Genomic DNA, 24463 nt, shown 5'->3' with positions numbered 1-24463 from the left:
CCTCCCCTTTATCACTATATTTATGCCCTCAGGATCCAATCTTTCTCAATAGGAAAGCACTGTGAACTATTTAGATGAGGAATAACAACAAGCTAATGAGGTGGATTAGGCTGAGAGTGTGTATCCAGATCAAGTTCACCCAGCACATTTCCTTTGTAGACTGGGGATTTTGCACCTAGATTTCCCAGATAATAGGTTGATACAGACCACTATACATGGCTGTCTCTCTGTTTTTGCACTGCCTCATAGGAGCTGCAGTTATTTTTCTGGGAAGGTGATTGTTTTGTAGACAAACACTTAGCCCTCACTGTCATGATGCCTTCACATATCCTTGACCAACACACAAAGCAATTAATGTACAAAAGCTTGCAATGCCCAGAAATTCCCCTTAGTCCTACGCTTAGAGCATCAACCATGAATGTCAATAAATCAAAAGTAGGTTTGCAGCTTAGATACATACCTGAACAGCATATTCAAGAATGCTACAGCACAGGTATTTTGATGCAATAATTCAGAGCAAGAGGTGTCAGTTATCAGAGACTGTTAAATAAAGAAAATATTACAAGAGTGCTAATATTCAAAGCAGACTATACTCCAGGTGCAGCCTAACCAATGCAATGTACAGTGGGACTATGACCTCTTGCTTTCATGCCTCTGTTGATACACCCCAAGATGGCAGTAATCTTTTTTGTCACTGCATCACACTGGCTGTTCATATCTAACTTATGGTCCACCTGTACCCCAAGATCTTGTTCACACACACTGCTGGTGGTTTGTAAGTAAGGTGTGGGTGCAGTGCTAAGCTGGTGAGGAAGAAGCTTTCTCTAGTAAATAAGGCTCTGAATCATGAAGACTTAGGAGAAATATGGAACGAGAGTGTGGAAAGTAATTCCCTTTGGCTGACAGCAGGGGGGGGGGGGACTGGTGTTCTAGTGACTGTCTGCAACTCAATTAATATAATTCAGGGGTGGCCAACGGTAGCTCTCCAGATGTTTTTGCCTACAACTCCCATCAGCCCCAGCCATTGGCCATGCTGGCTGGGGCTGATGGGAGTTGTAGGCGAAAAAAAACATCTGGAGAGCTACCATTGGCCACCTCTGATAATTCATTGGTGCACTCCTAGTCACTGCTGAGCAGCACGCATACCTCCCACAAGATCACCTACAGAACATAAGACTAATGGTTCTCCATGTCTTTCGCAATCACTCTCAGACTGCCAGGACAGTAATGCATCTCTTAGGCCTCATGGCCTCTACCCCATGCGCAGGACTGCATAGAAGCTATGAAGATTTATGTGAGCAGGATTCAGAATCAACTTAAGAAACACAGATATCACCACTGCGCTATCAATTATTTTTGCAAAAGAACTGGGGTGTGAAACTAGATCAAAAACATTCTGTGGAAATTTACTCAAGGTTGTATGTGCTCAGAAAAGTGTGGAGGCCTCAATTCTAATGGATGAATTTCATTAGAAGGGGAAAAAAACATGGGTCACATTAAGTCTACTCACTGAAATCTATCCAGGTAGATTTCAGAAAGACAACATTTCAGAAACAATGTTGGATCTATCAAGGGAAGAAAGCAACATAATGATGCGATTATCCTTTGGAATACAGTTTAGTGGTGAATGTATACTTTTCCAAGCAGAGTCAATTTGTGCTAGCAACATATTCAAATTATTTGGATAATCTGTATGGTGATGCTTTACATGCATTGAGGTCTTTCTATGACAAATTTAATTATATCAAGCTTTTGTGGACTATAAAGCTTAATAAAAGTAAGATGTAAACTTAAATGTTACATGTACTCAGCATTATATTTTGCAGGGTACACTCTGATGGCAATCTTCCATGTTTTGTGTATTCATAATTTTGCCTAAGAATACACTGATGCGTTTGTATATACTTAGGCATTATGGTATTTCTGCTTCCAAGAACAGAAAGTAAGGTGGTTTCGAGCACATATTCACCATTGATTCAATATCTAACATGAACTAACTTTGTCTCTGGCAAAGGGAAAATGCAAACTGTAAACTGATTTTTTCTTCTTCTCACACATGGTTCATTTTTATGCATACACAAACTGTCTCAAAGTATACAGCTACAGAAAAATGTTCTGTTTGAGTCATATATCTCATATAGTGCTGGTTTGGGGGGGAAACAGAAAAAAAATTGCTGTCTACGCTAGAAAGTGAGCAATTATTTTTTCTTGATCACATTACTTATGTAGGAAAAGGCTTTCCAATGGCACTAATTTTGTATATTTATGAAACTAGTAGAGCTAGCCGGCCCTTTTCTGAAAGGGCATCTATGTCAGTGATTTACTCTGGTAGCAAAGCCAATTATTAACATTCTGCACAAAAAGTATCCTCCTTTCCAGACTTCTTCCCCTTCAGAGAATGTAGTATTGGTTAGTTTTTGAGCCATTTGCACCTGTCTGAATCAATCAACAAAGTCTGTTAGATCCAGAATTCTTGGGGGGAGAAACGCTGCAACTCCAGGATCCCAAGCCTACATTATAAATGTTAAGTTTATAAAATATTACCTAAATCTCCTTGCAAATAAGACACATTTCACCTATTTTTCTCTCTTGACTGAAGGCAATGCAAACTTAGAAAGCAAAACAATATATGTTACTCAAATATGACGTAATTACACCCATTTAACCAAAAACTCCTGAAATAAGCACTATATCTAATAAAAGTGTCGAGTCAAATTACAACAGCTCCTTGCTTTTCCCCACCAGACATGACTGTTTGGCACATCTCTATGGCTCAAGTAGCAGTAAAGTTCCTTAACTGGTCACCCAAGGAGCTCACGCTGAACAAGCAGCTAAATGTCCAGTAACATAAATTCCAGTAGAAAAGGCTCCCACAAGCACCACCGCCATCTCTTCCTGGTTCCCCGCACGCACCACCGCCGTCCTCATGGGGTTCCCATCAATAAATAAAATGTCAGGGCAACAATAAGCAGCAGGCAGAAGGGGGAAGAGAAGGTTTGGTAGGCAGCGGAGGGCATAAAAATATCTTCGTATTTGTAAATACTGACCACGCGCTCGGAGACAGGGGGAGAGTCTATGTCATGCCGAGTTATAGAACCTTAAATGGGTAAAGAAGGGGAAGAAAACATATTAGTTATGTCACTTAAAGCTTTTGTTAACATATTTCCAACATTCAAAACGGGCAGCCCAAATCTATAAAAGCCCCAAATCCTGTCTTTACCATGCACGGGACCGTCTGCTCCTCTGAGGCACAGGCTCTAGAGTGTAACCCTAGGAACACCTTACGAGTCTTGTGGGACAGAAACGGATCACTGGGTTCAAAATGGAAATTTTTAACATGTCAATTATTTCAATTCGCAGGTAACTGACGTGGTCACTGTTACTCGTCTGCTCCGATTTCAAAACTGCAAGCAGGCATTAAGGACGTTCTGCAAGCTATGCGGACTTATTGCACAGCATTACATTTCAGTCTTTGCAGATCATGGAGAAAAGTTATCTGAGTGTCGCTGCCAAAGGAACTACGGGAGCCCAATTAATCACAAGAGGATTCTGTGGGATTCCAGAATGCAATTCGCATGCAGTCCTCCTGCTTTCAGTGAACTAAAGGTGCACCTTGCAGTTCAGGGGTATCAACTCATTTGTTATGATCTGACATAAATGTCACTTTGTTAGGCCAGGTCACGTATGCCATAAAATGTATTCCCAGATGCTGGAGATATAAACTTTATAAAGGTCATAGGCAAACCCAATTAACAATATTATTTTTTACTAAAAATACAAACATGCTTCAACACAATCAGTTCTGATATTCATACCTTCCGAGAGCTTTCAGGAAAAAGAAACCAACTGCAAAGTCTTTAGGGTGCAGGCAGAAAACCACCCAGCTTAGAATCATAAGAGTTGGAAGGGATCCCCACGGTCATCTAGTACAACCCCCTGCAAAATGCAGGAAATACACAAATACCTCCTGCCCACACACCCCGTGACCCTTGTTCCATGCCCAGAAGATTTAAGACAATAAAAACAGGGTTGCACTTTTGTGTTAACTGTTGTTCATCAATGTCTTCTGTGCGAATGCACTCTGTAACTGTGCTTGTGCAGAATGGCCATGGAGATTGATTTACTAGCTTTAAAAGTGTACAACGGGGCTGTCCATCCCTGTGCTAATTGAGCATGCGCCGGTTTTCCTGCTGAAACAGTCATCTGACCTGGGTCAGACTGCCCTCATTCCCTCAGTTCCAACCAAGTCGCCATGAGCACAGAAGCAAAGCACCATGGTGAAGAAACAAAGCATAATGGCAAAGAGAGCTCACAGCAGGGCAGGAGGGAGGGAATGTGTGTCTGCACAGAAGACATTGATGAACAAGTTACAGGTAAGTACAACCCTGTTTTTACAATCCATCTTCTAGTGCAGCCCCACACTGGGACGCTTTTGAGCTTCACCTATGGAGGTGGGGTGAGTCTCTCACTGAAAGAACAGCTTTTCTAACATCAGCATCTCTTCTCTCTTGCAGATCAATAGTGTAAATTGGCCGTCTTCTGGTCCTTTATTGGACTGCTTCAGCGGGCTCTTACCGGAGGATGTGGACAGGATCCTGGCTGCAGTGAAGCCTACCACTTGCCCCCTTGATCCCTGTCCTTCCTGGTTGGGGAAAGCCAGCCGGGATGGTATCAGGGGCTCCCTGGGTGATATTGTCAACTTGTCCCTTTCAACAGGGACCTTCCCAGAGAAATTGAAGGAGGCAGTGGTTCGTTCGCTTTTGAAAAAAAATGTCATTAGACCCTGTGGTCTTGGCCAACTACCACCCAGTTTCGAATTTACTGTTTCTGGGAAAGGTAGTTGAGAAAGCGGTGGCGGAGCAGTTACAGGTTTTCCTGGATGAGACATCCGCCTTGGACCCATTCCAGTCCGGCTTTCGCCCAGGCCATGGGACAGAGACTATCCTAGTCGCTTTCACAGATGACCTAAGATGACACCTGAATCAAGGCAGGTCAGCGCCGCTGATACTTTTCGATCTGTCAGCAGCATTTGACACGGTCGATTACGACCTTGTGACCCACTGCTTCGCCGTCTCTGGAGTTCAACGGGTGGCCTTACAATGGTTTTCCTGCTTTCTCTAGGGATGGGAACAAAGGATGGTGCTTGGCAAGCAGACTTCCTTGCAGCATCCACTTATATGTGGTGTGCCACATGAAGCCATTCTCTCGCCAATATTATTTAACATCTATATGCGCCCCCTTGCCCAGATTGCCCGAGGTTTTGGGATGGGTTGCCACCGGTACGCTGATGACACCCTGCTCTGTTGATGAGTGGCCGGCAGTCGCCACCCCTGACCAGTTGTCTGAGGCATTGGGAGCTGTGGCTGGGTGGTTACAACGGAGCCGGCTGAAACTGAATCCAACTAAGACGGAGGTCCTGTACCTGAGTTGGGGTGGGGTGGGTATGGGCACTGAGCTCCCAGCTTTGGACGGTGCCACACTGGTGCCAGCCTAACAGGTGAAGAGCTTAGGAGTGACCTTGGATGCCTCCCTTTCCATGGAGGCCCAGATCACAATGGTTGCCAGGCAACGGCACCTCGGGCCCCGGGGGCGCGCGCGGGCGCTGAGGAGGCGCGTCCCGCCCGACCCCAGTGAGTCAGCCAGTCAGGTCGGTGGTTGGCGGTTGCTGTCCCCTCCCCTCCCCCCGCCGCGGGAGATGCCCGAGAAGGAGGCTGGTGCGCACGCGCGCCTTCTGAGGCGAGGGAGCGAGGGAGGGGGGGTGGAGAAAAAGTGATGTGCCTTTCCCGCTCTTTCAGCCCGATTGCGTGAGAGAGAGGGGAAAAAAAGGGGGAGGGGGGGAAGGGAAGGGAACGAGGAGCCCCGACGTGCGCGCGCCCGCCCCTCCCCGCCACATCCCCTTCCTCCGCCATGCGCGCGCGCTCCCCCTCGCTGTCGGGCGCCTCCATTCTTTTTCTCCCCCCCCTCGCAGCGCAGCAACACGGCCATTGTTCGGGGCCCCCCTTGGCAATGCGGGGACCCCCCAGACCTGGGGTGACCCGCCCCCCCTCCCTACACCACTGCCTTTTGTTATCTTTGGCAGATCAGGCAGCTAGCACCATATCTATCCCCGCAGAACCTGGCTACAGTGATCCATGCAATGCTCACTTCCAGACTAGACTACTGTAACTCGCTGTACACTGGCTTACCCTTGAGACTGATCCGGCCCAAGAGATGCCCACCTTGCCTCAACTAGGGCCAGGGCTTTTTCAATCCTGGCCCCGACCAGGTGGAATCAGCTCCCTATTGAGATCCGGGCCCTACCTGGCTTATTAGCCTTCCATAAGGTCTGTAAAACGGAGCTGTTCTGCCAGGCTTTTAGCTGAAGCTGCGGGCGTCTATTCTTGATCTGGTTGGTCTCCCCAGCCAGCACTGTCATGTGTGCTAGGAAATGGAATAAAAACTGCCATGATGTGAGACGGCTAGGCTGGGCAATACGTGATGACATGGTAATCTGAGCGCTGTCGAGTTGTCTGTTTATAGAGTGTTTTTATTGTATTTTATTGTTTTATCATGTTGTACTCCGCCCCAAGCCCTACGGGGAATGGGTGGAATAGAAATGTACTAAAATAAAATTTAAAAATTTGAGCAAAATTGAGTAAAAGCAATGGAACATGGCGATGGAAGGCAACCAATGAGTCTGGGGCCCCATCAGGCAGGAAACACCAGCTTCCTCATAACAGAGACGGATGGCAGAGAGCACCCATCTTGATAAAGATTGAAAAGGCACTGCCATACTCTTTCTAGGGCCCTAGTAACAAATATTTATTGATTTGATTTCATTTAGTCAAATAAAAAGTCTATTTGACTTTCAAAAGGACCTTGTCCTGTCTATATAATAAAGCAAAGATCTCATAATGTCCATGGTGTGCAAGGTCTGTTCTAATGTTATGGGTGGTTGTGGAAAAAACACAGGAATGGAAAGGTCCTGAGCTAAGTTGAGCAAGAAACTTGAATCAGGGGTGAAGAAACACCTTGCCCTCCAAAACTTTTATGCAAGGAGGAGCTACATAGAAGGCAGAAAGGTCACTAACCCTCCCTATAGCGGTATCTGCCAACAGAAATAAAGTCTTCCAAGATAAGTTGGACAAAGAACAGGAATTCATGGGTGAGGCTTCATCAGCTGTGCCAAAACTAAAGACCACTGGGAAATCATATATGGTGTGGGGGGAAACATGTTAGAAAGTCCCTTCAAAGAACATACCTGTTTGGAGTTAAAAATGGTTGACCCTGAATAGTGTAATGAAATGCAGAAATAGCTGCAAGATGGGCCTTGATAGAGGAGACAGAAAGTCCTGACTGTGCAACTGCAAACAGGTGTATGCAATTTGTATGCAAATGCTAGAAGTGTCCGAAGTAAAATTGGTGAATTGGAATGTTTAGTGTTGGGAGAAAACATAGACATTGTGGGAATTTCAGAAACTTGGTGGAATGAGGAGAATCAGTGGGACACGGTGATTCCTGGATATAAGTTATATCGGAAGGATAGGGAGGGAAGGGTTGGAGGTGGGGTGGCTCTGTATGTCAGAGAGGATATACGGTCCAGTAAGACTGAGGTCAGAGAATTAGATTCCCTTTTAGAAATGCTTTGGGTTGAAATAGAGGGCCCAAAAGGAAATTTAACTATGGGAGTTTGTTATCGCCCACCAAATCAAAAGAGAGAGGACGATTATAATATGATGGAGGGATTAAAGATAGCGGCTAAACGTAAAAACTGTGTCGTAATAGGTGATTTTAACTACCCGCAGATTGATTGGGTCAATATGTGTTCTGGTCGAGAGAAAGAGATTGAGTTTCTTGATGCTCTCAATGACTGTGCTATGGAGCAGATGGTCTCAGAACCTACCAGGGGTGGGGCGATCCTGGATCTGGTCCTAAGTAATGCCCAAGACTTGGTGAGAGACGTAAAAGTGATTGCGCCGCTTGGGAACAGTGACCATAATGTTATTGATTTCACCATTTGTATAAATAGGGAGTTGCCCAAAAAGACCGCCACAACCACATTTAACTTTAAAAGGGGTAAATTCTCTGAGATGAGGAGGCATGTGAGGAGGAAACTGAAAGGAAAGGTAAATACGGTCAAAACCCTTGGGGAAGCTTGGAGACTATTTAAAACTATAATCCTAGAAGCTCAGATAAAATACATACCACAAGTTAGGAAAGGCACAAACAGGTATAAGAAGAGGCCAGCATGGTTAACAAACAAAGTAATGGAAGCTGTAAAAGGTAAGAAGGACTCCTTTAAGCGGTGGAAAACCAGTCCAAGTGAGATTAATAAAAGGGAACACAGGCAGTGGCAAATCAAATGCAAGACTGTGATCAGGCAGGCAAAAAGGGACTATGAGGAGCATATTGCAAAAAACATAAAGACCAACAATAAAAATTTCTTCAAATATATTAGAAGTAGGAAACCAGCCAGGGAAGCAGTGGGGCCCTTGGATGACCATGGGGTAAAAGGATTACTGAAGGAGGATGGGGAAATGGCTGAGAAGCTGAATGCATTTTTTGCCTCCGTCTTCACCGTGGAAGATGAGAAGTGTTTGCCCGCCCCAGAACCACTAATATTGGAAGGGGTGTTGAAAGACCTGAGTCAGATTGAGGTGACAAAAGAGGAGGTCCTACAACTAATAGACAAATTAAAAACTAATAAGTCACCGGGTCCGGATGGCATACATCCGAGAGTTCTGAAAGAACTCAAAGTTGAACTTGTGGATCTTCTAACAAAAATCTGTAATCTTTCATTGAAATCTGCCTCCGTTCCTGAGGACTGGAAGGTAGCAAATGTCACCCCCATCTTTAAAAAGGGTTCCAGAGGAGATCCGGGAAATTACAGGCCAGTCAGTCTGACTTCAATACCGGGAAAGTTGGTAGAAACCATTATCAAGGACAGAATGAGTAGGCACATTGATGAACACGGGTTATTGAGGAAGACTCAGCATGGGTTCTGCAAGGGAAGATCTTGCCTCACTAACCTGTTACATTTCTTTGAGGGGGTGAACAAACATGTGGACAAAGGAGACCCGATAGATGTTGTTTACCTTGACTTCCAGAAAGCTTTTGATAAAGTTCCTCATCAAAGGCTCCTTAGAAAGCTTGAGAGTCATGGAGTAAAAGGACAGGTCCTCTTGTGGATCAAAAACTGGCTGAGTAATAGGAAGCAGAGAGTGAGTATAAATGGGCAGTCTTCGCAGTGGAGGACGGTAAGCAGTGGGGTGCCGCAGGGCTCGGTACTGGGTCCCATCCTCTTTAACTTGTTCATAAATGATTTAGAGTTGGGAGTGAGCAGTGAAGTGGCCAAATTTGCGGATGACACTAAATTGTTCAGGGTGGTGAGAACCAGAGAGGATTGTGAGGAACTCCAAAGGGATCTGTTGAGGCTGGGTGAGTGGGCGTCAACGTGGCAGATGCGGTTCAATGTGGCCAAGTGCAAAGTAATGCACATTGGGGCCAAGAATCCCAGCTACAAATACAAGTTGATGGGGTGTGAACTGGCAGAGACAGACCAAGAGAGAGATCTTGGGGTCATGGTAGATAATTCACTGAAAATGTCAAGACAGTGTGCGTTTGCAATAAAAAAGGCCAACGCCATGCTGGGAATTATTAGGAAGGGAATTGAAAACAAATCAGCCAGTATCATAATGCCTCTGTATAAATCGATGGTGCGGTCTCATTTGGAGTACTGTGTGCAGTTCTGGTCGCCGCACCTCAAAAAGGATATTATAGCATTGGAGAAAGTTCAGAAAAGGGCAACTAAAATGATTAAAGGGCTGGAACACCTTCCCTATGAAGAAAGGTTGAAACGCTTAGGGCTCTTTAGCTTGGAGAAACGTCGACTGAGGGGTGACATGATAGAAGTTTACAAGATAATGCATGGGATGGAGAAAGTAGAGAAAGAAGTACTTTTCTCCCTTTCTCACAATACAAGAACTCGTGGGCATTCGATGAAATTGCTGAGCAGACAGGTTAAAACGGATAAAAAAAAGTACTTCTTCACCCAAAGGGTGATTAACATGTGGAATTCACTGCCACAGGAGGTGGTGGCATCCACAAGCATAGCCACCTTCAAGAAGGGGTTAGATAAAAATAAAAACCTTCCAGCGCTGCCTCCAGATCTTGCCTGAGCGCTATTCATCCTTGGAGACAAGCAGGTTGACAGTTGCATTTTTTGCTCTCTCTGGTTTGGATATGTTGGATTCTTTAGATGTAGTCAACAAAGATGACATAATAGAATGGATATATTCTCTGCAGGTCCTTCCCACAGAAGACAGATCAAACTTGCATCGTTGTGGGTTTCGTGGTTCATCATATCAAGGAATGCCATTCAATCCATCCAAGGGTCCTGGTGTTTTCCATCCCTATGATAGTGGGCACATAGCAATGACTTATACTGGCCTCTGCTGCCCAGTAATTCTTGGTGATGACTTGAGTCGAGTAAATAAAGAAGCCTGCTTGGCAGGACTAAGAGCTCTCCAGCTGGAAGATGGGAGTTTTTGTGCTGTTCTTGATGGAAGTGAAAATGACATGAGATTTGTATACTGCGCTTCTTGTATATGCTACATGCTCAACAACTGGTCAGGAATGGATACGAAGAAAGCCATAGACTATATTAGGAGAAGCATGCTAAAAATTTAAAATGCAGTTTCTAGGCCAGTAAGAAAAAGGGTCAGAAGAGAATCATCAAGCAAGGAAGGGCTAAACAACTCTCCCAAGACATCTGTTCCCTGCAGATGACCCATCTCACAGTTTGGGGAGGGACGGTGGCTCAGTGGTAGAGCATCTGCTTGGGAAGCAGAAGGTCACATATTCAATCCCTGGCATCTCCAAAAAAGGGTCCAGGCAAATAGGTGTGAAAAACCTCAGCCTGAGACCCTGGAGAGCCGCTGCCAGTCTGAGAAGACAATACTGACTTTGATGGACCGAGGGTCTGATTCAGTATAAGGCAGATTCATATGGAGCAGAGGTCCATCAGTGGCTATTAGCCACAGTGTGTGTGTGTGTGTATATATATATATATATATATTTGGCCGCTGTGTGACACAGAATGTTGGACTGGATGGGCCATTGGCCTGATCTAACATGGCTTCTCTTATGTTCTTATGTTCTTAGGTAGTCAAAAATTGTGAAAATAGGACAGTCTAGTCAATGGCTTGCAAGCCTGGAACAAAACCTGTACATCACCATACGAAAATGGATATTTTAAAGGTCCAGTTTTCCAAGCTTCCAGTGAAGGCTGCATACATTGTGATGCAGCCCAGGACTGAAGATCAGGAGATCTGGTACCAAAGGCAGGTGAAGAAGGAAATTCACCTCAGTGAGTTTCAGAAGCTCTGCAAACCAAATTTGCCTGGGACAATAAGGGGCTACCAGTACGGCTTTCATTTTCCCCAGCACCTTGCTGAATAGGGGGAAAGGCAGAAGGCATAGCACAGTCCCTGTCCCTGTCCATCTCCTATCAACTCTGGGTCCTGCCCACCCCCCCAAGAGCAAAAAAACAGGGCCTTCTGGAGGTTGCCATGGCAATAGGCCTATCAAGGGCTCACCCCAAAGGCAAATATATTTGACCTGTAGGGACCAGGCCTTTTGTTGTAGAAAAAGCCCAGCAGGAACTCATTTGCATATTAGGCCACCTCTCCTGATGCCAAGCCAGCCGGAACTGTGTCCCTGTGAGTTTCTCCTCAAAAAAAGCCCTGGTAGAGACCATTCGTAGGTATCTAAGAAACACCTGCTCAGTCAGGCTGCATGGGTATTCTGTGTCCCAGCTGTTGAATGGCATGGAGATCCACCTGGTATTGAGCATCAGGTACGTGAGGGGACAGTGTCATTGGAACCATCGGAACCAGATCAGGAGCCAGACCAGGGCCTGCGAGCAAAACACCGGAGGGTTGATGTTTGCCCTTCTTTTTAGATTTAGATTTTTTATGTTGTTTAGGAGGCGGTTCGGAGAGACCTATGAGAAGATGAGGCAGTGTGTGTATGAACTTGATCAGGCCAGCGAGTAGCCGAGGCCGCTCAGTTCAGAGATGCAGCTGCAACTGTCTAGCAGAGCTCGGAGCTGGCACTGTGGGTCTGGCATCAGTACCTTTGGAGTGAGCTGAGGTGCACTGGATGTGCTGGGAGTCTAGGATGAGAGTGCTCATTCCCATAGGGTGGCTTTTAATCATGAGGCCCTGTCTGCACAAGCCTTGGGGGTAAGTTGTTGGAAGACTGGACAGCCAAATACATTTTGATTCTCTCAGAGGCATTTGAGGCTGTAATCAAGCTTGTTGGTGTGGGTCATTTGGAGCCCACACCACATACATTTTTTTCCATAAGGCCTTCGAAGCCGCTTTAAACCAGTCAACAAAGTTTTAAACCTTTTGAAGAAACGTGAGGCAATCTGAGGTGAAAACCATGAGCAAAGCTAGCACTGAACCAATCTCATGGCAGTGAAAAAGGAACTGAGGGAATGGGGGTGGTCCCAGGTCAGGTGACTGTTTCCGCAGGAAAGCTCGCACATGCTCAGTTAGCACAGGGACAGACCGCTCGGTTGTAGACTTTTAAAGCTAGTAAATCAATCTTTACAGCCAACCTGTGAAAATGCAGTTTCAGTGTGGGGCTGCGCTAGAAGATGAACAATGAACCTCCAGAGTCCCTAGCCAAACTGGCCTGGAGGAAAATTGCTTCCTGACCCAAAAGTGGCAATCAGAGTAATTCAGTTTTGACCTCAAACCTCACAATCCCATGAAAAAACAAGAAATGAAGTGACTAAATCATGTGTTTCTAGCTGTTCTTATGACATGAAGAGCTGCCCCATCTCAAGCAGGAAGAGGGAATAACATCCCTGACTTTGTGGACAGGGAAAAGTCCATTTCTTTCTTGCTCAGTTAAGAATACTGTGCAAAGCAAGAAGGGAATGTATTTGTTCGTAGCTGTTCTCTTTTCAACTGAGGCTCGCTCGAGGGCGGGCTCTGCACTGGGCAAGGGGAGGAAGGATTCTCTTTTCCAGCATCACAGTACAAGCCTGGCAGGCCAAGCATCCCTGCAGCCCATTCTTCCTCTCCTCCAATGCCAAGCTTCCCTATTGGGCTTCTGGGCAGCACCCACAGTGGTCCCATCCCACCCTTGGTACACTTCTGCTGCACATTGTCCAGCTTGGGTAGAGAAAAGAGTTGCCTTGCCATGTGCCGTGGAAGAGAGGGAAGGTGGCATGATTGCAGTTTCAGCGGCTCCCTACTTAACAGGGAGGCTGACGCTGAAGCAAACTGCTACAGAGGAGGTTGGTTGTTCTACTATGCACTGAAGCCACGATTGGAGGAGCCTGTCTGATCACTTCCCCAAGCAGCTTCCTGCTCCCTCCCTCACACCGCATGTTCCCTTATGGGCCAGATCCGGCTCGCAGGCCACATGATTGATATCTTTGCCTTACACCGTTACAAACTTTCACCTTTGAATGGAACTGCGCTTCAGGTAGTTTCTAAGGATGCAATCAGAAAACCAGTGCTTCACAGGAGCAAAATAAATGTAATTTTTTTAGATGTAAATAGCAACTAGAGGGAGAGGCAACAAGATTCAGGTTGCAATGAAGAGACAGGGTTCTTCCTGGCCTCAGTCGTATGCCCCTCACCCTGAACTGATATTTGTTCCTCGTGAGAAGGTACATCCCCATCCGTGAGAAAGAGCAGTTTGGAAGATGGGAATATGGTATGGCAGGAAAGATCTGAACACCTCCCCCCCACACACACAGATGGCCATTTCCAAGGATCTTATTGAACCTGAAGCAAAAGGGGTCTTCTAGTGTCTTCCTTTCGTACTCATACATAGCTAGAGACGGGCACAACCCAAAGCATAAAACAAAACCCATCATGAATTTTGCCCTCTCTATGGTTCACAAACCAAAGTTCGTGACAGGCCCATTGTCATGAACATCCATGAATTTTAAAGTAGTTTGTGCTGGTTTGTAGAATGAGCAGATCTCCCAGTTACACAGCAGTTTGGTTTATAGTAATACCATGGCATTAGCCCTGACTTAGATGGTCTAGGCTGGCCTTATATCATCAGATCTCAGAACCTAAGTGGAGTTGGCCCTGGTTAGTACTTGGATGGGAGACCACCAAGAAGTCCAGGGTTGCTACACAGAAGCAGGCAATGGCAAAGAAGAATATATTGCATTTATATCCCGCCCTCCACTCCAAAGAGTCTCAGAGCGGCTCACAATCTCCTTTCCCTTCCTCCCCCACAACAGACACCCTGTGAGGTAAATGAAGATATTGGATTTATATCCCGCCCTCCACTCCGAAGAGTCTCAGAGCGGCTCACAATCTCCTTTCCCTTCCTCCCCCACAACAGACACCCTGTGAGGTAGATGAAGATATTGGATTTATATCCCGCCCTCCACTCTGAAGAGTCTCAGAGGGGCTCACAATCTCCTTTCCCTTCCTCCCCCACAACAGACACCCTGTGAGGTAAATGAAGATATTGGATTTATATCCCGCCCTCCACTCCGAAGAGTCTCAGAGCGGCTCACAATCTCCTTTACCTTCCTCCCCCACAACAGACACCCTGTGAGGTAGATGAAGATATTGGATTTATATCCCGCCCTCCACTCCAAAGAGTCTCAGAGCGGCTCACAATCTCCTTTCCCTTCCTCCCCCACAACAGACACCCTGTGAGGTAGATGAAGATATTGGATTTATATCCCGCCCTCCACTCCAAAGAGTCTCAGAGCGGCTCACAATCTCCTTTCCCTTCCTCCCCCCCCCCCCACAACAGACACCCTGTGAGGTAGATGAAGATATTGGATTCATATCCCGCCCTCCACTCCGAAGATTTTCAGAGCGGCTCACAATCTCCTTTCCCTCCCCCCCCCCACAACAGACACCCTGTGAGGTAGATGAAGATATTGGATTTATATCCCGCCCTCCACTCCGAAGAGTCTCAGAGCGGCTCACAATCTCCTTTCCCTTCCTCCCCCACAACAGACACCCTGTGAGGTAGATGAAGATATTGGATTCATATCCCGCCCTCCACTCCGAAGATTTTCAGAGCGGCTCACAATCTCCTTTCCCTCCCCCCCCCCCACAACAGACACCCTGTGAGGTAGATGAAGATATTGGATTTATATCCCGCCCTCCACTCCGAAGAGTCTCAGAGCGGCTCACAATCTCCTTTCCCTTCCTCCCCCACAACAGACACCCTGTGAGGTAGATGAAGATATTGGATTTATATCCCGCCCTCCACTCCGAAGAGTCTCAGAGCGGCTCACCATCTCCTTTCCCTTCCTCCCCCACAACAGACACCCTGTGAGGTAGATGAAGATATTGGATTTATATCCCGCCCTCAACTTCGAAGAGTCTCAGAGCGGCTCACAATCTCCTTTCCCTTCCTCCCCCACAACAGACACCCTGTGAGGTAGATGAAGATATTGGATTTATATCCCGCCCTCCACTCGGAAGAGTCTCAGAGCGGCTCACAATCTCCTTTACCTTCCTCCCCCACAACAGACACCCTGTGAGGTGTGTGGGGCTGAGAGGGCACTCACAGCAGCTGCCCTTTCAAGGACAACCTCTGCCACAGCTATGGCTGACCCAAGGCCATTCCAGCAGGTGCAAGTGGAGGAGTGGGGAATCAAACCCAGTTCTCCCAAATAAGAGTCCGCACACTTAACCACTACACCAAACTTGCAAACCACCTCTGAACATTTTCCGCCTTGAAAATCCTACCAGGCCACCGTAAGTTGACTGCACCTTGATAGCACCTTTCCACCACCAATACAGTAGTGTTATTTACTTATTTATTTATCTATCTATCTATCTATCTATCTATCTATCTATCTATCTATCTATCTATCTATCTATCTATCTATCTATCTATCTATCTATCTAAGATTTATATCCCGCCCTTCCCACTAGGTGGCTCAGGGCGGCTTACAACATATAAAACTAACATAAAATTACAGAAACCAAAAAACATCAACTTACCTTGAATTGCTGAGCCCCAAGCAAATAAATAGTACCAGCTCAGATGAAGATCTACAATAGTCTCATCCCTGGGAACTTTCACAGGACGCTTGAATCGGCACGTAACGCGATTGTTTTCAAAAATACCTTCCTCATCTCTGGCAGGATTTCTTTCGATCTCTTTCGCCCACTGACCTACATTGTAGAAGTGGTGTATCCGGACTCTTCCATTGTCATCGTGAACACAGGCCATGACATCATCTCCACCCTAAATGATATTACTGAGTCAGGATTCCACCGTAACATCTCTACTTGAGAAAACAAGAGTTTTTTTCAAACTCAAACATAGCTAGAGACAGGCATAAAACCCAAAGCATAAAACAAAATCCATCATGAATTTTGCCCTGTCCGTGGTTTGCAAACCGAAGTTCATGATAAGTCTATTGTCACAAACATCCATGAATTTTAAAGTAGTTTGTGCTGTTTCGTAGAAGGAGCAGAAAGCAGGGATTTAAAGGGACTCAATATCCCTTTAAACCCCTGCTTTCTGTTCCCCATGAAAGCTGCAAAAACAACTAAGCAGTGAGGAGCAGTCTGCTCTCCACCATTCAGCTGTTCCACACTTTTTTTTTTTACAGTCCTATTAAAGTTCCTTTGTAGTCCCCTTAAAGTAGTTTGTGGCAGTTCATGGATAGAGCAGAAAGCAGGGATTTAAAGGGACTCTCTTCCCACTCCCTGTGGCCAGTTGCCCTAAACACTTTTCTCCCAGCTCAGCCTTGACACTAGAAGCAAACCAGGCTGGGAGAAAACTGCCTGGGGCAATGCATAGTGGGGATGTAACGATGAAATGAACATGGCTGCCCCTCATCCCATCTAATTTGACCCTAAGGCTAAATAAATTGGTCATTATTCTGCATTTTGACATATTTGATCCTTCAGAAAACAAAACAACGAATCTATTTGTAACATTGCATGGTAAGAATAATTAATAATTTTACTCTCTGGAGACAAGCAAATCCTTTGGAAATCACTGGTAATTATGCCAAAGAAAGGGACAGAAATAGTTTGAATGGCAGTTTTAGGAACAGCATGTACTGGCTTCCACAAGCTGTCTCTTTACACGAGAGGGGAGTAGTTGATTTTGCCCAACACTCTCTCCTTATTGTAGCCCTGCATGTCATTTGGCATGTGCTTTGCAAGGATCCCTTGATGGCCAGCTTCAGCTTTTTGGAAATCACAGGGGGTGGGGGAAGAGAAAGGTACTTCCAGAAGCGGAATATCCATTCTATCCGTCTCCACGAAAAAACTGCCATCTCTTCGGTTCAACAGATCAACAGCTTACTTGAACAGTTTGCACCATCTTACCATTTTCTTATCTGAGGAAAATCCCACGGCCACCCAGCCATCTGTTTCAGCACTCAGTTCAAACTCTATATCAGCTCCTATTCTGCGATAGCTGAGGAAGTAGTCACAAGTCTCGGCATTACATCCTGGTTTGCCATATCTACAGGTGACAAAGGAGGAAAATCTTTCGGGGATTTTGCTAGCCATGTTTTGGTCAATTCCTGCACGTATATAACTTTCTAAACGTACACTTTATCATTTTCTGAAAGAGTGAATAACTGGTACCTCTAATAACAATAATCGATGAATAACAACAAGCTGTTTATTTGGGGTAACCAAACATGCATAACAAAACTGGTCTTAGTTCTGCAGATCTCTTATAAGCAAGAATTCTGCAATAGACGGTATGTCTTCTCCAATATAATCACAAGCCACTGAGCTCTGGATAGAACTGTAACAAGCATAAATGTATACTAATGGGAAATTCTTAATAATACTGGATAGTTCCTGTTAGTGTGTCAGGCTATTGGCATTACAAATTTACACACAGACCTGTGCTATCATTTCATACCAACCTAAAACATCCTTTTGTTTTTCCACAGTCATCCACTCTAATTTTTGCAAATGGGTCCACTGGAGGTGCAGTAGGGAATGGATAACCTGGGGAGGGGAAAACAATTAAGCAACATGACACAATATTTCCATTTATTACAAAAGAACTTTTAAATGAACTTAGAGGCTACCTCTTTTGGGAATCAAATCTGTACAGTCATGCATATTAAAGCTAACAAGAAATTCTTATTTTCTCTTAGAATCATTTAGACTCAGATAGAAGATCATGTTCAGAGGCTGAGACTTACAAATGCACACAAGAAACCCTGACCAAACTCCAGACATCTCTGGGGAAGATGACTGAACTTACAAAAAGAGCCTACAAAAGTTACTAACTTACAACACTGGCTGTCCATGCACAAATATCAGTATAAGCCACTTATAAACACATCTCATCCTGTTGATTGTACCCACTCTGGGTAACCCACCTTGAGACCCAGTAACAAAAGCAGACCATAACTAATGTAAATAAATACATCTATAAAATGTTTCCTGCCCAATCACTGGAAGCAATATTACTCACTGAAGGCAAGCAAATAAGTGGTCATTTACAAACTGAGTGAGATGTCCAAAGGCATAACAATCAGTGTTACAATGTCCACTTTGCACATTGTTCAGATGCAATACCATTTGAGGTGGCACTGGTGATGAACTGCATTCATGTTACAGGACAGCAGGACAGAGAAAATGGACTTGGCCATCAATGACCACGTTCCTCAGGATCTAGTCAGCCTGAACAGATGGAAGGGACTAGAGGAAAAGGCATAGAAGAAACAGGAGCATAGGAAAGGAGAAGGAGGAGGTACAGTTGAAGACGACGGAGGGTGGAAGAGAATTAGAAAGAAGGTGAAACACGGGAATGAAGGGAAGAGGAAAAGGCCAGCGCAAGAAGCTAGGGGGATAGAGAAAGGAGAACTGGAAGAAAGAATGGGCAGAAAGGTATAGAGCATAAGCTCCAAAGGGGAGGAACTGCATATTAATTTGAAATAGCCAGTCAGCCCTCTACCTGCAAGCAGACAACTGGAAGGGCCAGTTCTGTCTCAGAGACTATCCCCTTCCAAATGTCGTTGGATACCAACTACCCTCAGGCAGCCATCTTTAGGCTCTCCCACCACTTAGGGTGGCCCACCTGGCATCAAGAGCCCGGGCCTTTCCCACCATGGCTCTGTGGGATGGGCTACCCAAAGAGTTGAAGGGGGCTCCTTAGGGATCATCAGGAGGTGCTCCTGGGCTTGCCTGTTTGCCAGGGCTTTTGAGGGGATTTAAATGGCAAGTATCTTTCCAGGAGGAGTGGGTGTGTGTGTGAGAGAGAGAGATTTGGGATTTACTATCTTTGGTTTTAACTGAAAATGCTTTAAACTGTTATTGTAAGCCACCCTGAACTATAAGGAAAGGTGGGACATAAACGTTTTAACAAGTATGAAATGAATAAAAATAATGTATCTGTGTTTTGCAACTTGCCAAATCTTAAAATCACCCTCACCTGTATAAAATTAAAGCAATGCCCCATCCTAACTCTACAGACTAACTGTGCAGGTCTAAGGACAAAGTTTGAGTTCAGTGACTCCTTTAAGACCAATAAGGCTGCATTCGGGGTATAAGCTTTCATGTGCACGCACACACTTATACCTAGAATAAAACTTTGTTGGTCTTACAGGAGTCACAGGTCTCAAACTTTGTTCTGCTGCTTCAGACCAACACTGCTATACCCACCGAAATCCACTGTGATCCTAAGAACACTTTCCTGGGAGTAAGCCCCACTGAACAGTCCTGCCCAGAACCGATTCCTACGGAGACAGCCCTTACGCAGGGAGCGATTCAACAAGATGTACAAAGGCTGGTGAGTTCCTTAGTAGCACAGTGGGTGTCGAAGGTAACTTTCTAAATGTCCCTATTTGCACAGACCTTGTACCCCCGAGTGGGACACGCAGATCCTGCTAATATGCATAGTGGCAGAATTTCTGCCTCAAAGAGGGTTATGAGGTCTCTAATGGGAAACTGCAAAAAGAAATGAGTCACATTCCTGATGTAACACAGCACACATATGAGCTTACGAAGCATAAATTGCAAATCATTATCAATCCTTGCCATTTTATTGCGAGCCTCGTGTATGTATTTATTTATTTTTCGTATTTATATCCCACTCTCCCCGCCGGAGCAGGTAGACGTGTGTAGCCCATTTTAAAAAAACTGCACATAGCACTGAAAACAGAAGCGCACTTCAAAAGATACATGCATTGCTCTGTGTGGCAGCCACGCGCCTTGAAGATGCTCCAATTTCCCCACAGCAGCTTCAGCGGACTCCTGCCAGCATTCAAATATTTTTAAAAACCAAAATAAGGGTCACCTTGGCTGTTGCAGTATGACTGTGCACACATGTCTGTTCCCAGTTGTGCTGGGGATAAGCTTGCCAAGCTCCAAGTGGGACCTGTGTTCTCCCAGAATTACAGAAGATCTCCAAACTACACAGATCGATCCCCCTGGGGAAAAGGGCAGTTGCAGGGGGTAGATTCTATGACATAATACCTTGCTGATAATACCTGCAAACCCCTCTCCAACCTGCACCCCTGAATCTCCAGGAGTTTCCCAAAATGAAACAGGCAACCTTAATTCGGGAAGACGTTCTATCCAACGATTCATATCCAAATTGAGAATGGTCAGATCTTAGAACTTGCTTGCTTTTTGGTTCAGGTGGGTAGCTGTGTTGGTCTAAAGCAGCAGAACCGAGATTAATGCATCCAATGGTATGTTTAAGACCAACCAACAAAGTTTTATTTTGGGTATAAGTTTCCACACGGTATCTGAAGAAGTGTGTGTGCACAAAAGCTTATACCCAGAATAAAACTCTGTTGGCCTTAAAGGTACCACTGGATTCAAGCTTTGTTTAGCTTGTTTTTTAAGAGAGATGTAGATTCTGAATCTGATCTTATCTCTGCCATGAAGGGGTTTGACTCATGGGGCTGCCAGCCTCCAGATGGGGCCTGGAGAGCTGGAATTTCAGCTCATCTCCAGACTCTAGAGATCTGTTCTCCTGGAGATAATGGCTGCTTTGAATGGTGGCATTATACCATGCTGAAGTTCCTCTCCAGGCTCCACCCCCCAATATCTCCAGGAATTTCCAGACCTAGGCTTGGCAAACTTAGGCCTCTGAAAGCTGTTTAATCCTCACACCACGCTGTCTACATCGGAGGTCCGCATTCATTTTTGAGAGGGCAGGCACCCTCAGAATTCTGACAGCTTGGGGGGCTGGGGGTGTGTACAGCCACAAAACAGTTGCCGCGGCTTACCTTCAGTCACACAAGATCCTTGTTCTGTGGTGGCAGCTATTGCCAAAGTAACACTTAAAAAAATAAATCTGTACATCCAATCAAATCTCCAGTTCCCAATCAGAAGCCTCACTGGGCTCGGCACTGGGTTCACTGGGCACCCTGATGCACATGATGGAGACAGCAACTAGGACCCATTTTTACAGTGATTGTGGCAACTGTCAGAAAAGAAGATCCATCTGCAAGGCCAAAATATTTCCTCCTCCCCCCAGGCCCGTAGCTACAGTGGGGCCCTGGGGAGTCCAACCCCACCAATCAAACTCCTGTTTAACCTTTGTGGCCCCGCCAATCAGTCCCCCTTAGAGAGACAGATCTGAATAGAAGCAGGAGGAACTCAGCTTATAAATAAGTCTAGCTCCATACCTCTCTTGGGAAGCAGATGATCCTCATGGTTCTTTGGGGAGGGGGTTATTGGCGGCCCCTGCCCCCCCCCCCCTCCAAATCAAAAACTGTGTCTCTGGGCCCCACCAAACTTTAAATCCTGGCTACAGCCCGGCCTCCCCCTTCGTAGGCTGCAGCGCCTGGGACATCATGATCAAGGCTTTTTTTTTTTTTAGCAGGGATGCACAAGGACACAGTTCCGGCTGGCTTGGCATCAGGGGGTGTGGCCTAATATGCAAATAAGTTCCTGCTGGGCTTTCTCTATTTAAAAAAGCCCTGCGTGAAACAATGGTGAAATCAGGGGATATGGCTTGTTATGCAAATGAGTTCCTGATGGGCTTTCCCTACCAAAACAGCCCGGATCATAACACCCTACAAAAGAGTGCCTAAAAGACTAACTGCATTTGTGGCAGGGGCTGACACTGGTGAGACATATGAACATATGAAGCTGCCTTCTACAGAATCAGACCCTCCTGGGTCCATCAAAGTCAGTATTGTCTTCTCAGACTGGCAGCGGCACTCCATGGTTTCAAGCTGAGGTTTTTCACACCTATTTGCCTGGACCCTTTTTTGAAGATGCCAGGGATTGAACCTGGGACCTTCTGCTTACCAAGCAGATGCTCTACCACTGAGCCACCATCCCTCCCCATGAACATACGAATCATCAACCTCGGTCCATCAAAGTCAGTATTGTCTACTCAGACTGGCAGCGGCTCTCCAGGGTCTCAAGAGGAGGTTTTTCACACCTATTTGCCTGGACCCTTTTTTAGTTGGAGATGCCGGGGATTGAACCTGGGACCTTCTCCTTACCAAACAGAAGCTCTATCCCTGAGCCACCGTCCCTCCCTAACACTTATGAAGCTGCCTTCTACTGAATCAGACCTTCGGTCCATCAAAGACACTCTGGTCTACTGAGACTGCCAGAGGCTCTCCAGAGTCTCAAGCTGAGGTTTTTCACACCTATCTGCCTGGCCCCTTTTAGTTGGAGATGCTGGGGATTGAACCTGGGACCTTCTGCTTCCTGAGCAGATGCTCCACCACTGAGCCACCGTCCCTCCCCTGACCAGCAGCAGCTCTCAAGCTGAGGTTTCTCACACCTATCTGCCTGGCCCCTTTTAGTTGGAGATGCCGGGGATTGAACCAGGGACCTTCTGCTTCCCAAGCAGATGCTCTACCACTGAGCCACCATCCCTCCCCATGAACATACGAATCATCAACCTCGGTCTATCAAAGTCAGTCTTGTCTACTCAGACTGGCAGCGCCTCTCCAGGGTCTCAAGGTGAGGTTTTTCAGGCCTATTTGCCTGGACCCTTTTTTGGAGATGCCGGGGATTGAACCTGGGACCTTCTGCTTCCCAAGCAGATGCTCTACTACTGAGCCACCATCCCTCCCCTGACCAGCAGCGGCTCTCCAGGGTCTCAAGCTGAGGTTTTTCACACCTATTTGCCTGGACCCTTTTTTGGAGATGCCGGGGATTGAACCTGGGACCTTCTGCTTCCCAAGCAGATGCTCCACCACTGAGCCACCGTCCCTCCCCTGACCAGCAGCAGCTCTCCAGGGTCTCCAGCTGAGGTTTTTCAGGCCTACTTGCCTGGACCCTTTTTAGTTGGGGATGCCAGGGATTGAACCTGGGACCTTCTGCTTCCCAAGCAGATGCTCTACTACTGAGCCACCATCCCTCCCCTGACCAGCAGTGGCTCTCCAGGGTCTCAAGCTGAGGTTTTTCACACCTATTTGCCTGGACCCTTTTTTGGAGATGCCGGGGATTGAACCTGGGACCTTCTGCTTCCCAAGCAGATGCTCCACCACTGAGCCACCGTCCCTCCCCTGACCAGCAGCAGCTCTCCAGGGTCTCCAGCTGAGGTTTTTGAGGCCTACTTGCCTGGACCCTTTTTAGTTGGGGATGCCGGGGATTGAACCTGGGGCCTTCTGCTTCCCAAGCAGATGCTCCACCACTGAGCCACCGTCCCTCCCCTGCCTGCTCCCTTCTCCAGCTCCAGCTAGCCAGGGGTGGCCAAGGGGAGCTCTCCAGATGCCGGCTGGGGCTGATGGGTGTTGTAGGCAAAAAAAAAAGCCCCTCTGGAGGCCCCCCTGAGCCAGAGCGCGAGCCCACTGCACAGCGGCGCCGAGGCCCCGACCGCCTCCCGACCAGGCCGCGACCCCGCAGACCCCCGAGGGCTCCTCCCAGGCCGCGGCCCTCGCCCTCCCCGCCCGCTCACCGTCGTCGGAGAGGAAGCGCAGGTCGTAGAACTCGCCGGCGAAGGTGCCGTAGGAAGAGTCGTGGGGCGGCGAGCGCGCCTCCTCCGCCTGGGCCCCGCCGCCGCCGCCCGCCTCGGCCTCCCTCCCGCGGGCCCCCCGCGCGCCGCTCTCCTCCGCCGGGCTGGCCCACGAGCAAGGCGAGGCGGCGGGCCCGGCCAGCAGCAGCAGCCACGGCAGCCAGCCCCGCGCCGCGGCCATCGCCTCCCTCCCTCCCTCGCTCTGCGCCGCCGCCGCCCCCCCCCCGCCCCTGCGCCTGCACAGCGCTGCCAACCCCCCGCCCGCTCCGGGGTCCGCAGGGAGGGCCGGGCGCGCCGCTCTTGCCCAGGGCCGCCCACTCCCCCACAGCGGAGGACTGGCCCGCGAGGATCTGGGCCTCTGGGGGGGCTCTTTGGAGATGGAGGCGCCGCATTTGCAGCAAAGCACCCGGCGCCTCTCCCCAAAACACCCGCCAAGTGTCGACAAGGTTGGGCCGCGGGCTCCGAGTCTATGAGCCCCCAAAGAAGGTGCCCCGTCCTTCCTTCTTTCCGATGGAGAGGAGGCATTTAAGAAGAAGACGTGGGATTTATATAG

The 24463-nt window shown here is 47.1% G+C and overlaps 2 protein-coding genes across 2 annotated transcripts; one reads left to right on the top strand and one right to left on the bottom strand.

Moving 5' to 3' along the window:
• Window positions 1-1605: 1605 nt before the first annotated feature.
• On the bottom strand, window positions 1606-24091 carry FRRS1L (ferric chelate reductase 1 like). The gene is made up of 5 exons (XM_060248211.1): window positions 23854-24091; window positions 17891-17975; window positions 17337-17475; window positions 15993-16239; window positions 1606-3097 (listed from the first exon to the last, which is right to left on the bottom strand). The coding sequence occupies exons 1-5, from the start codon at window positions 24089-24091 to the stop codon at window positions 2925-2927; spliced, it is 882 nt and encodes a 293-aa protein (XP_060104194.1). The 3' UTR covers window positions 1606-2924.
• Window positions 5555-10683, top strand: LOC132578275 (geranylgeranyl transferase type-1 subunit beta-like). The gene is made up of 2 exons (XM_060248212.1): window positions 5555-5647; window positions 10114-10683. The coding sequence occupies exons 1-2, from the start codon at window positions 5555-5557 to the stop codon at window positions 10666-10668; spliced, it is 648 nt and encodes a 215-aa protein (XP_060104195.1). The 3' UTR covers window positions 10669-10683.
• Window positions 24092-24463: the final 372 nt, after the last annotated feature.

Source organism: Heteronotia binoei, chromosome 10, assembly GCF_032191835.1.
Source record: "Heteronotia binoei isolate CCM8104 ecotype False Entrance Well chromosome 10, APGP_CSIRO_Hbin_v1, whole genome shotgun sequence".
Lineage (NCBI taxonomy): Eukaryota > Metazoa > Chordata > Lepidosauria > Squamata > Gekkonidae > Heteronotia > Heteronotia binoei.
This window is presented reverse-complemented; position numbering and strand designations above follow the sequence as displayed.

Coding starts and splice junctions, on each gene's coding strand:
- LOC132578275 (XM_060248212.1), top strand. CDS start 5,555: ATGGTTGCCAGGCAACGGCACCTCGGGCCCCGGGGGCGCGCGCGGGCG. Junction 5,648..10,113: donor CCAGTGAGTCAGCCAGTCAG/GTCGGTGGTTGG, acceptor AGAAGGGGTTAG/ATAAAAATAAAAACCTTCCA.
- FRRS1L (XM_060248211.1), bottom strand. CDS start 24,091: ATGGCCGCGGCGCGGGGCTGGCTGCCGTGGCTGCTGCTGCTGGCCGGG. Junction 17,476..17,890: donor AAAACAAAAGGATGTTTTAG/GTTGGTATGAAA, acceptor TGTCACCTGTAG/ATATGGCAAACCAGGATGTA. Junction 3,098..15,992: donor TTGGGGCTCAGCAATTCAAG/GTAAGTTGATGT, acceptor TACCCATTTAAG/GTTCTATAACTCGGCATGAC.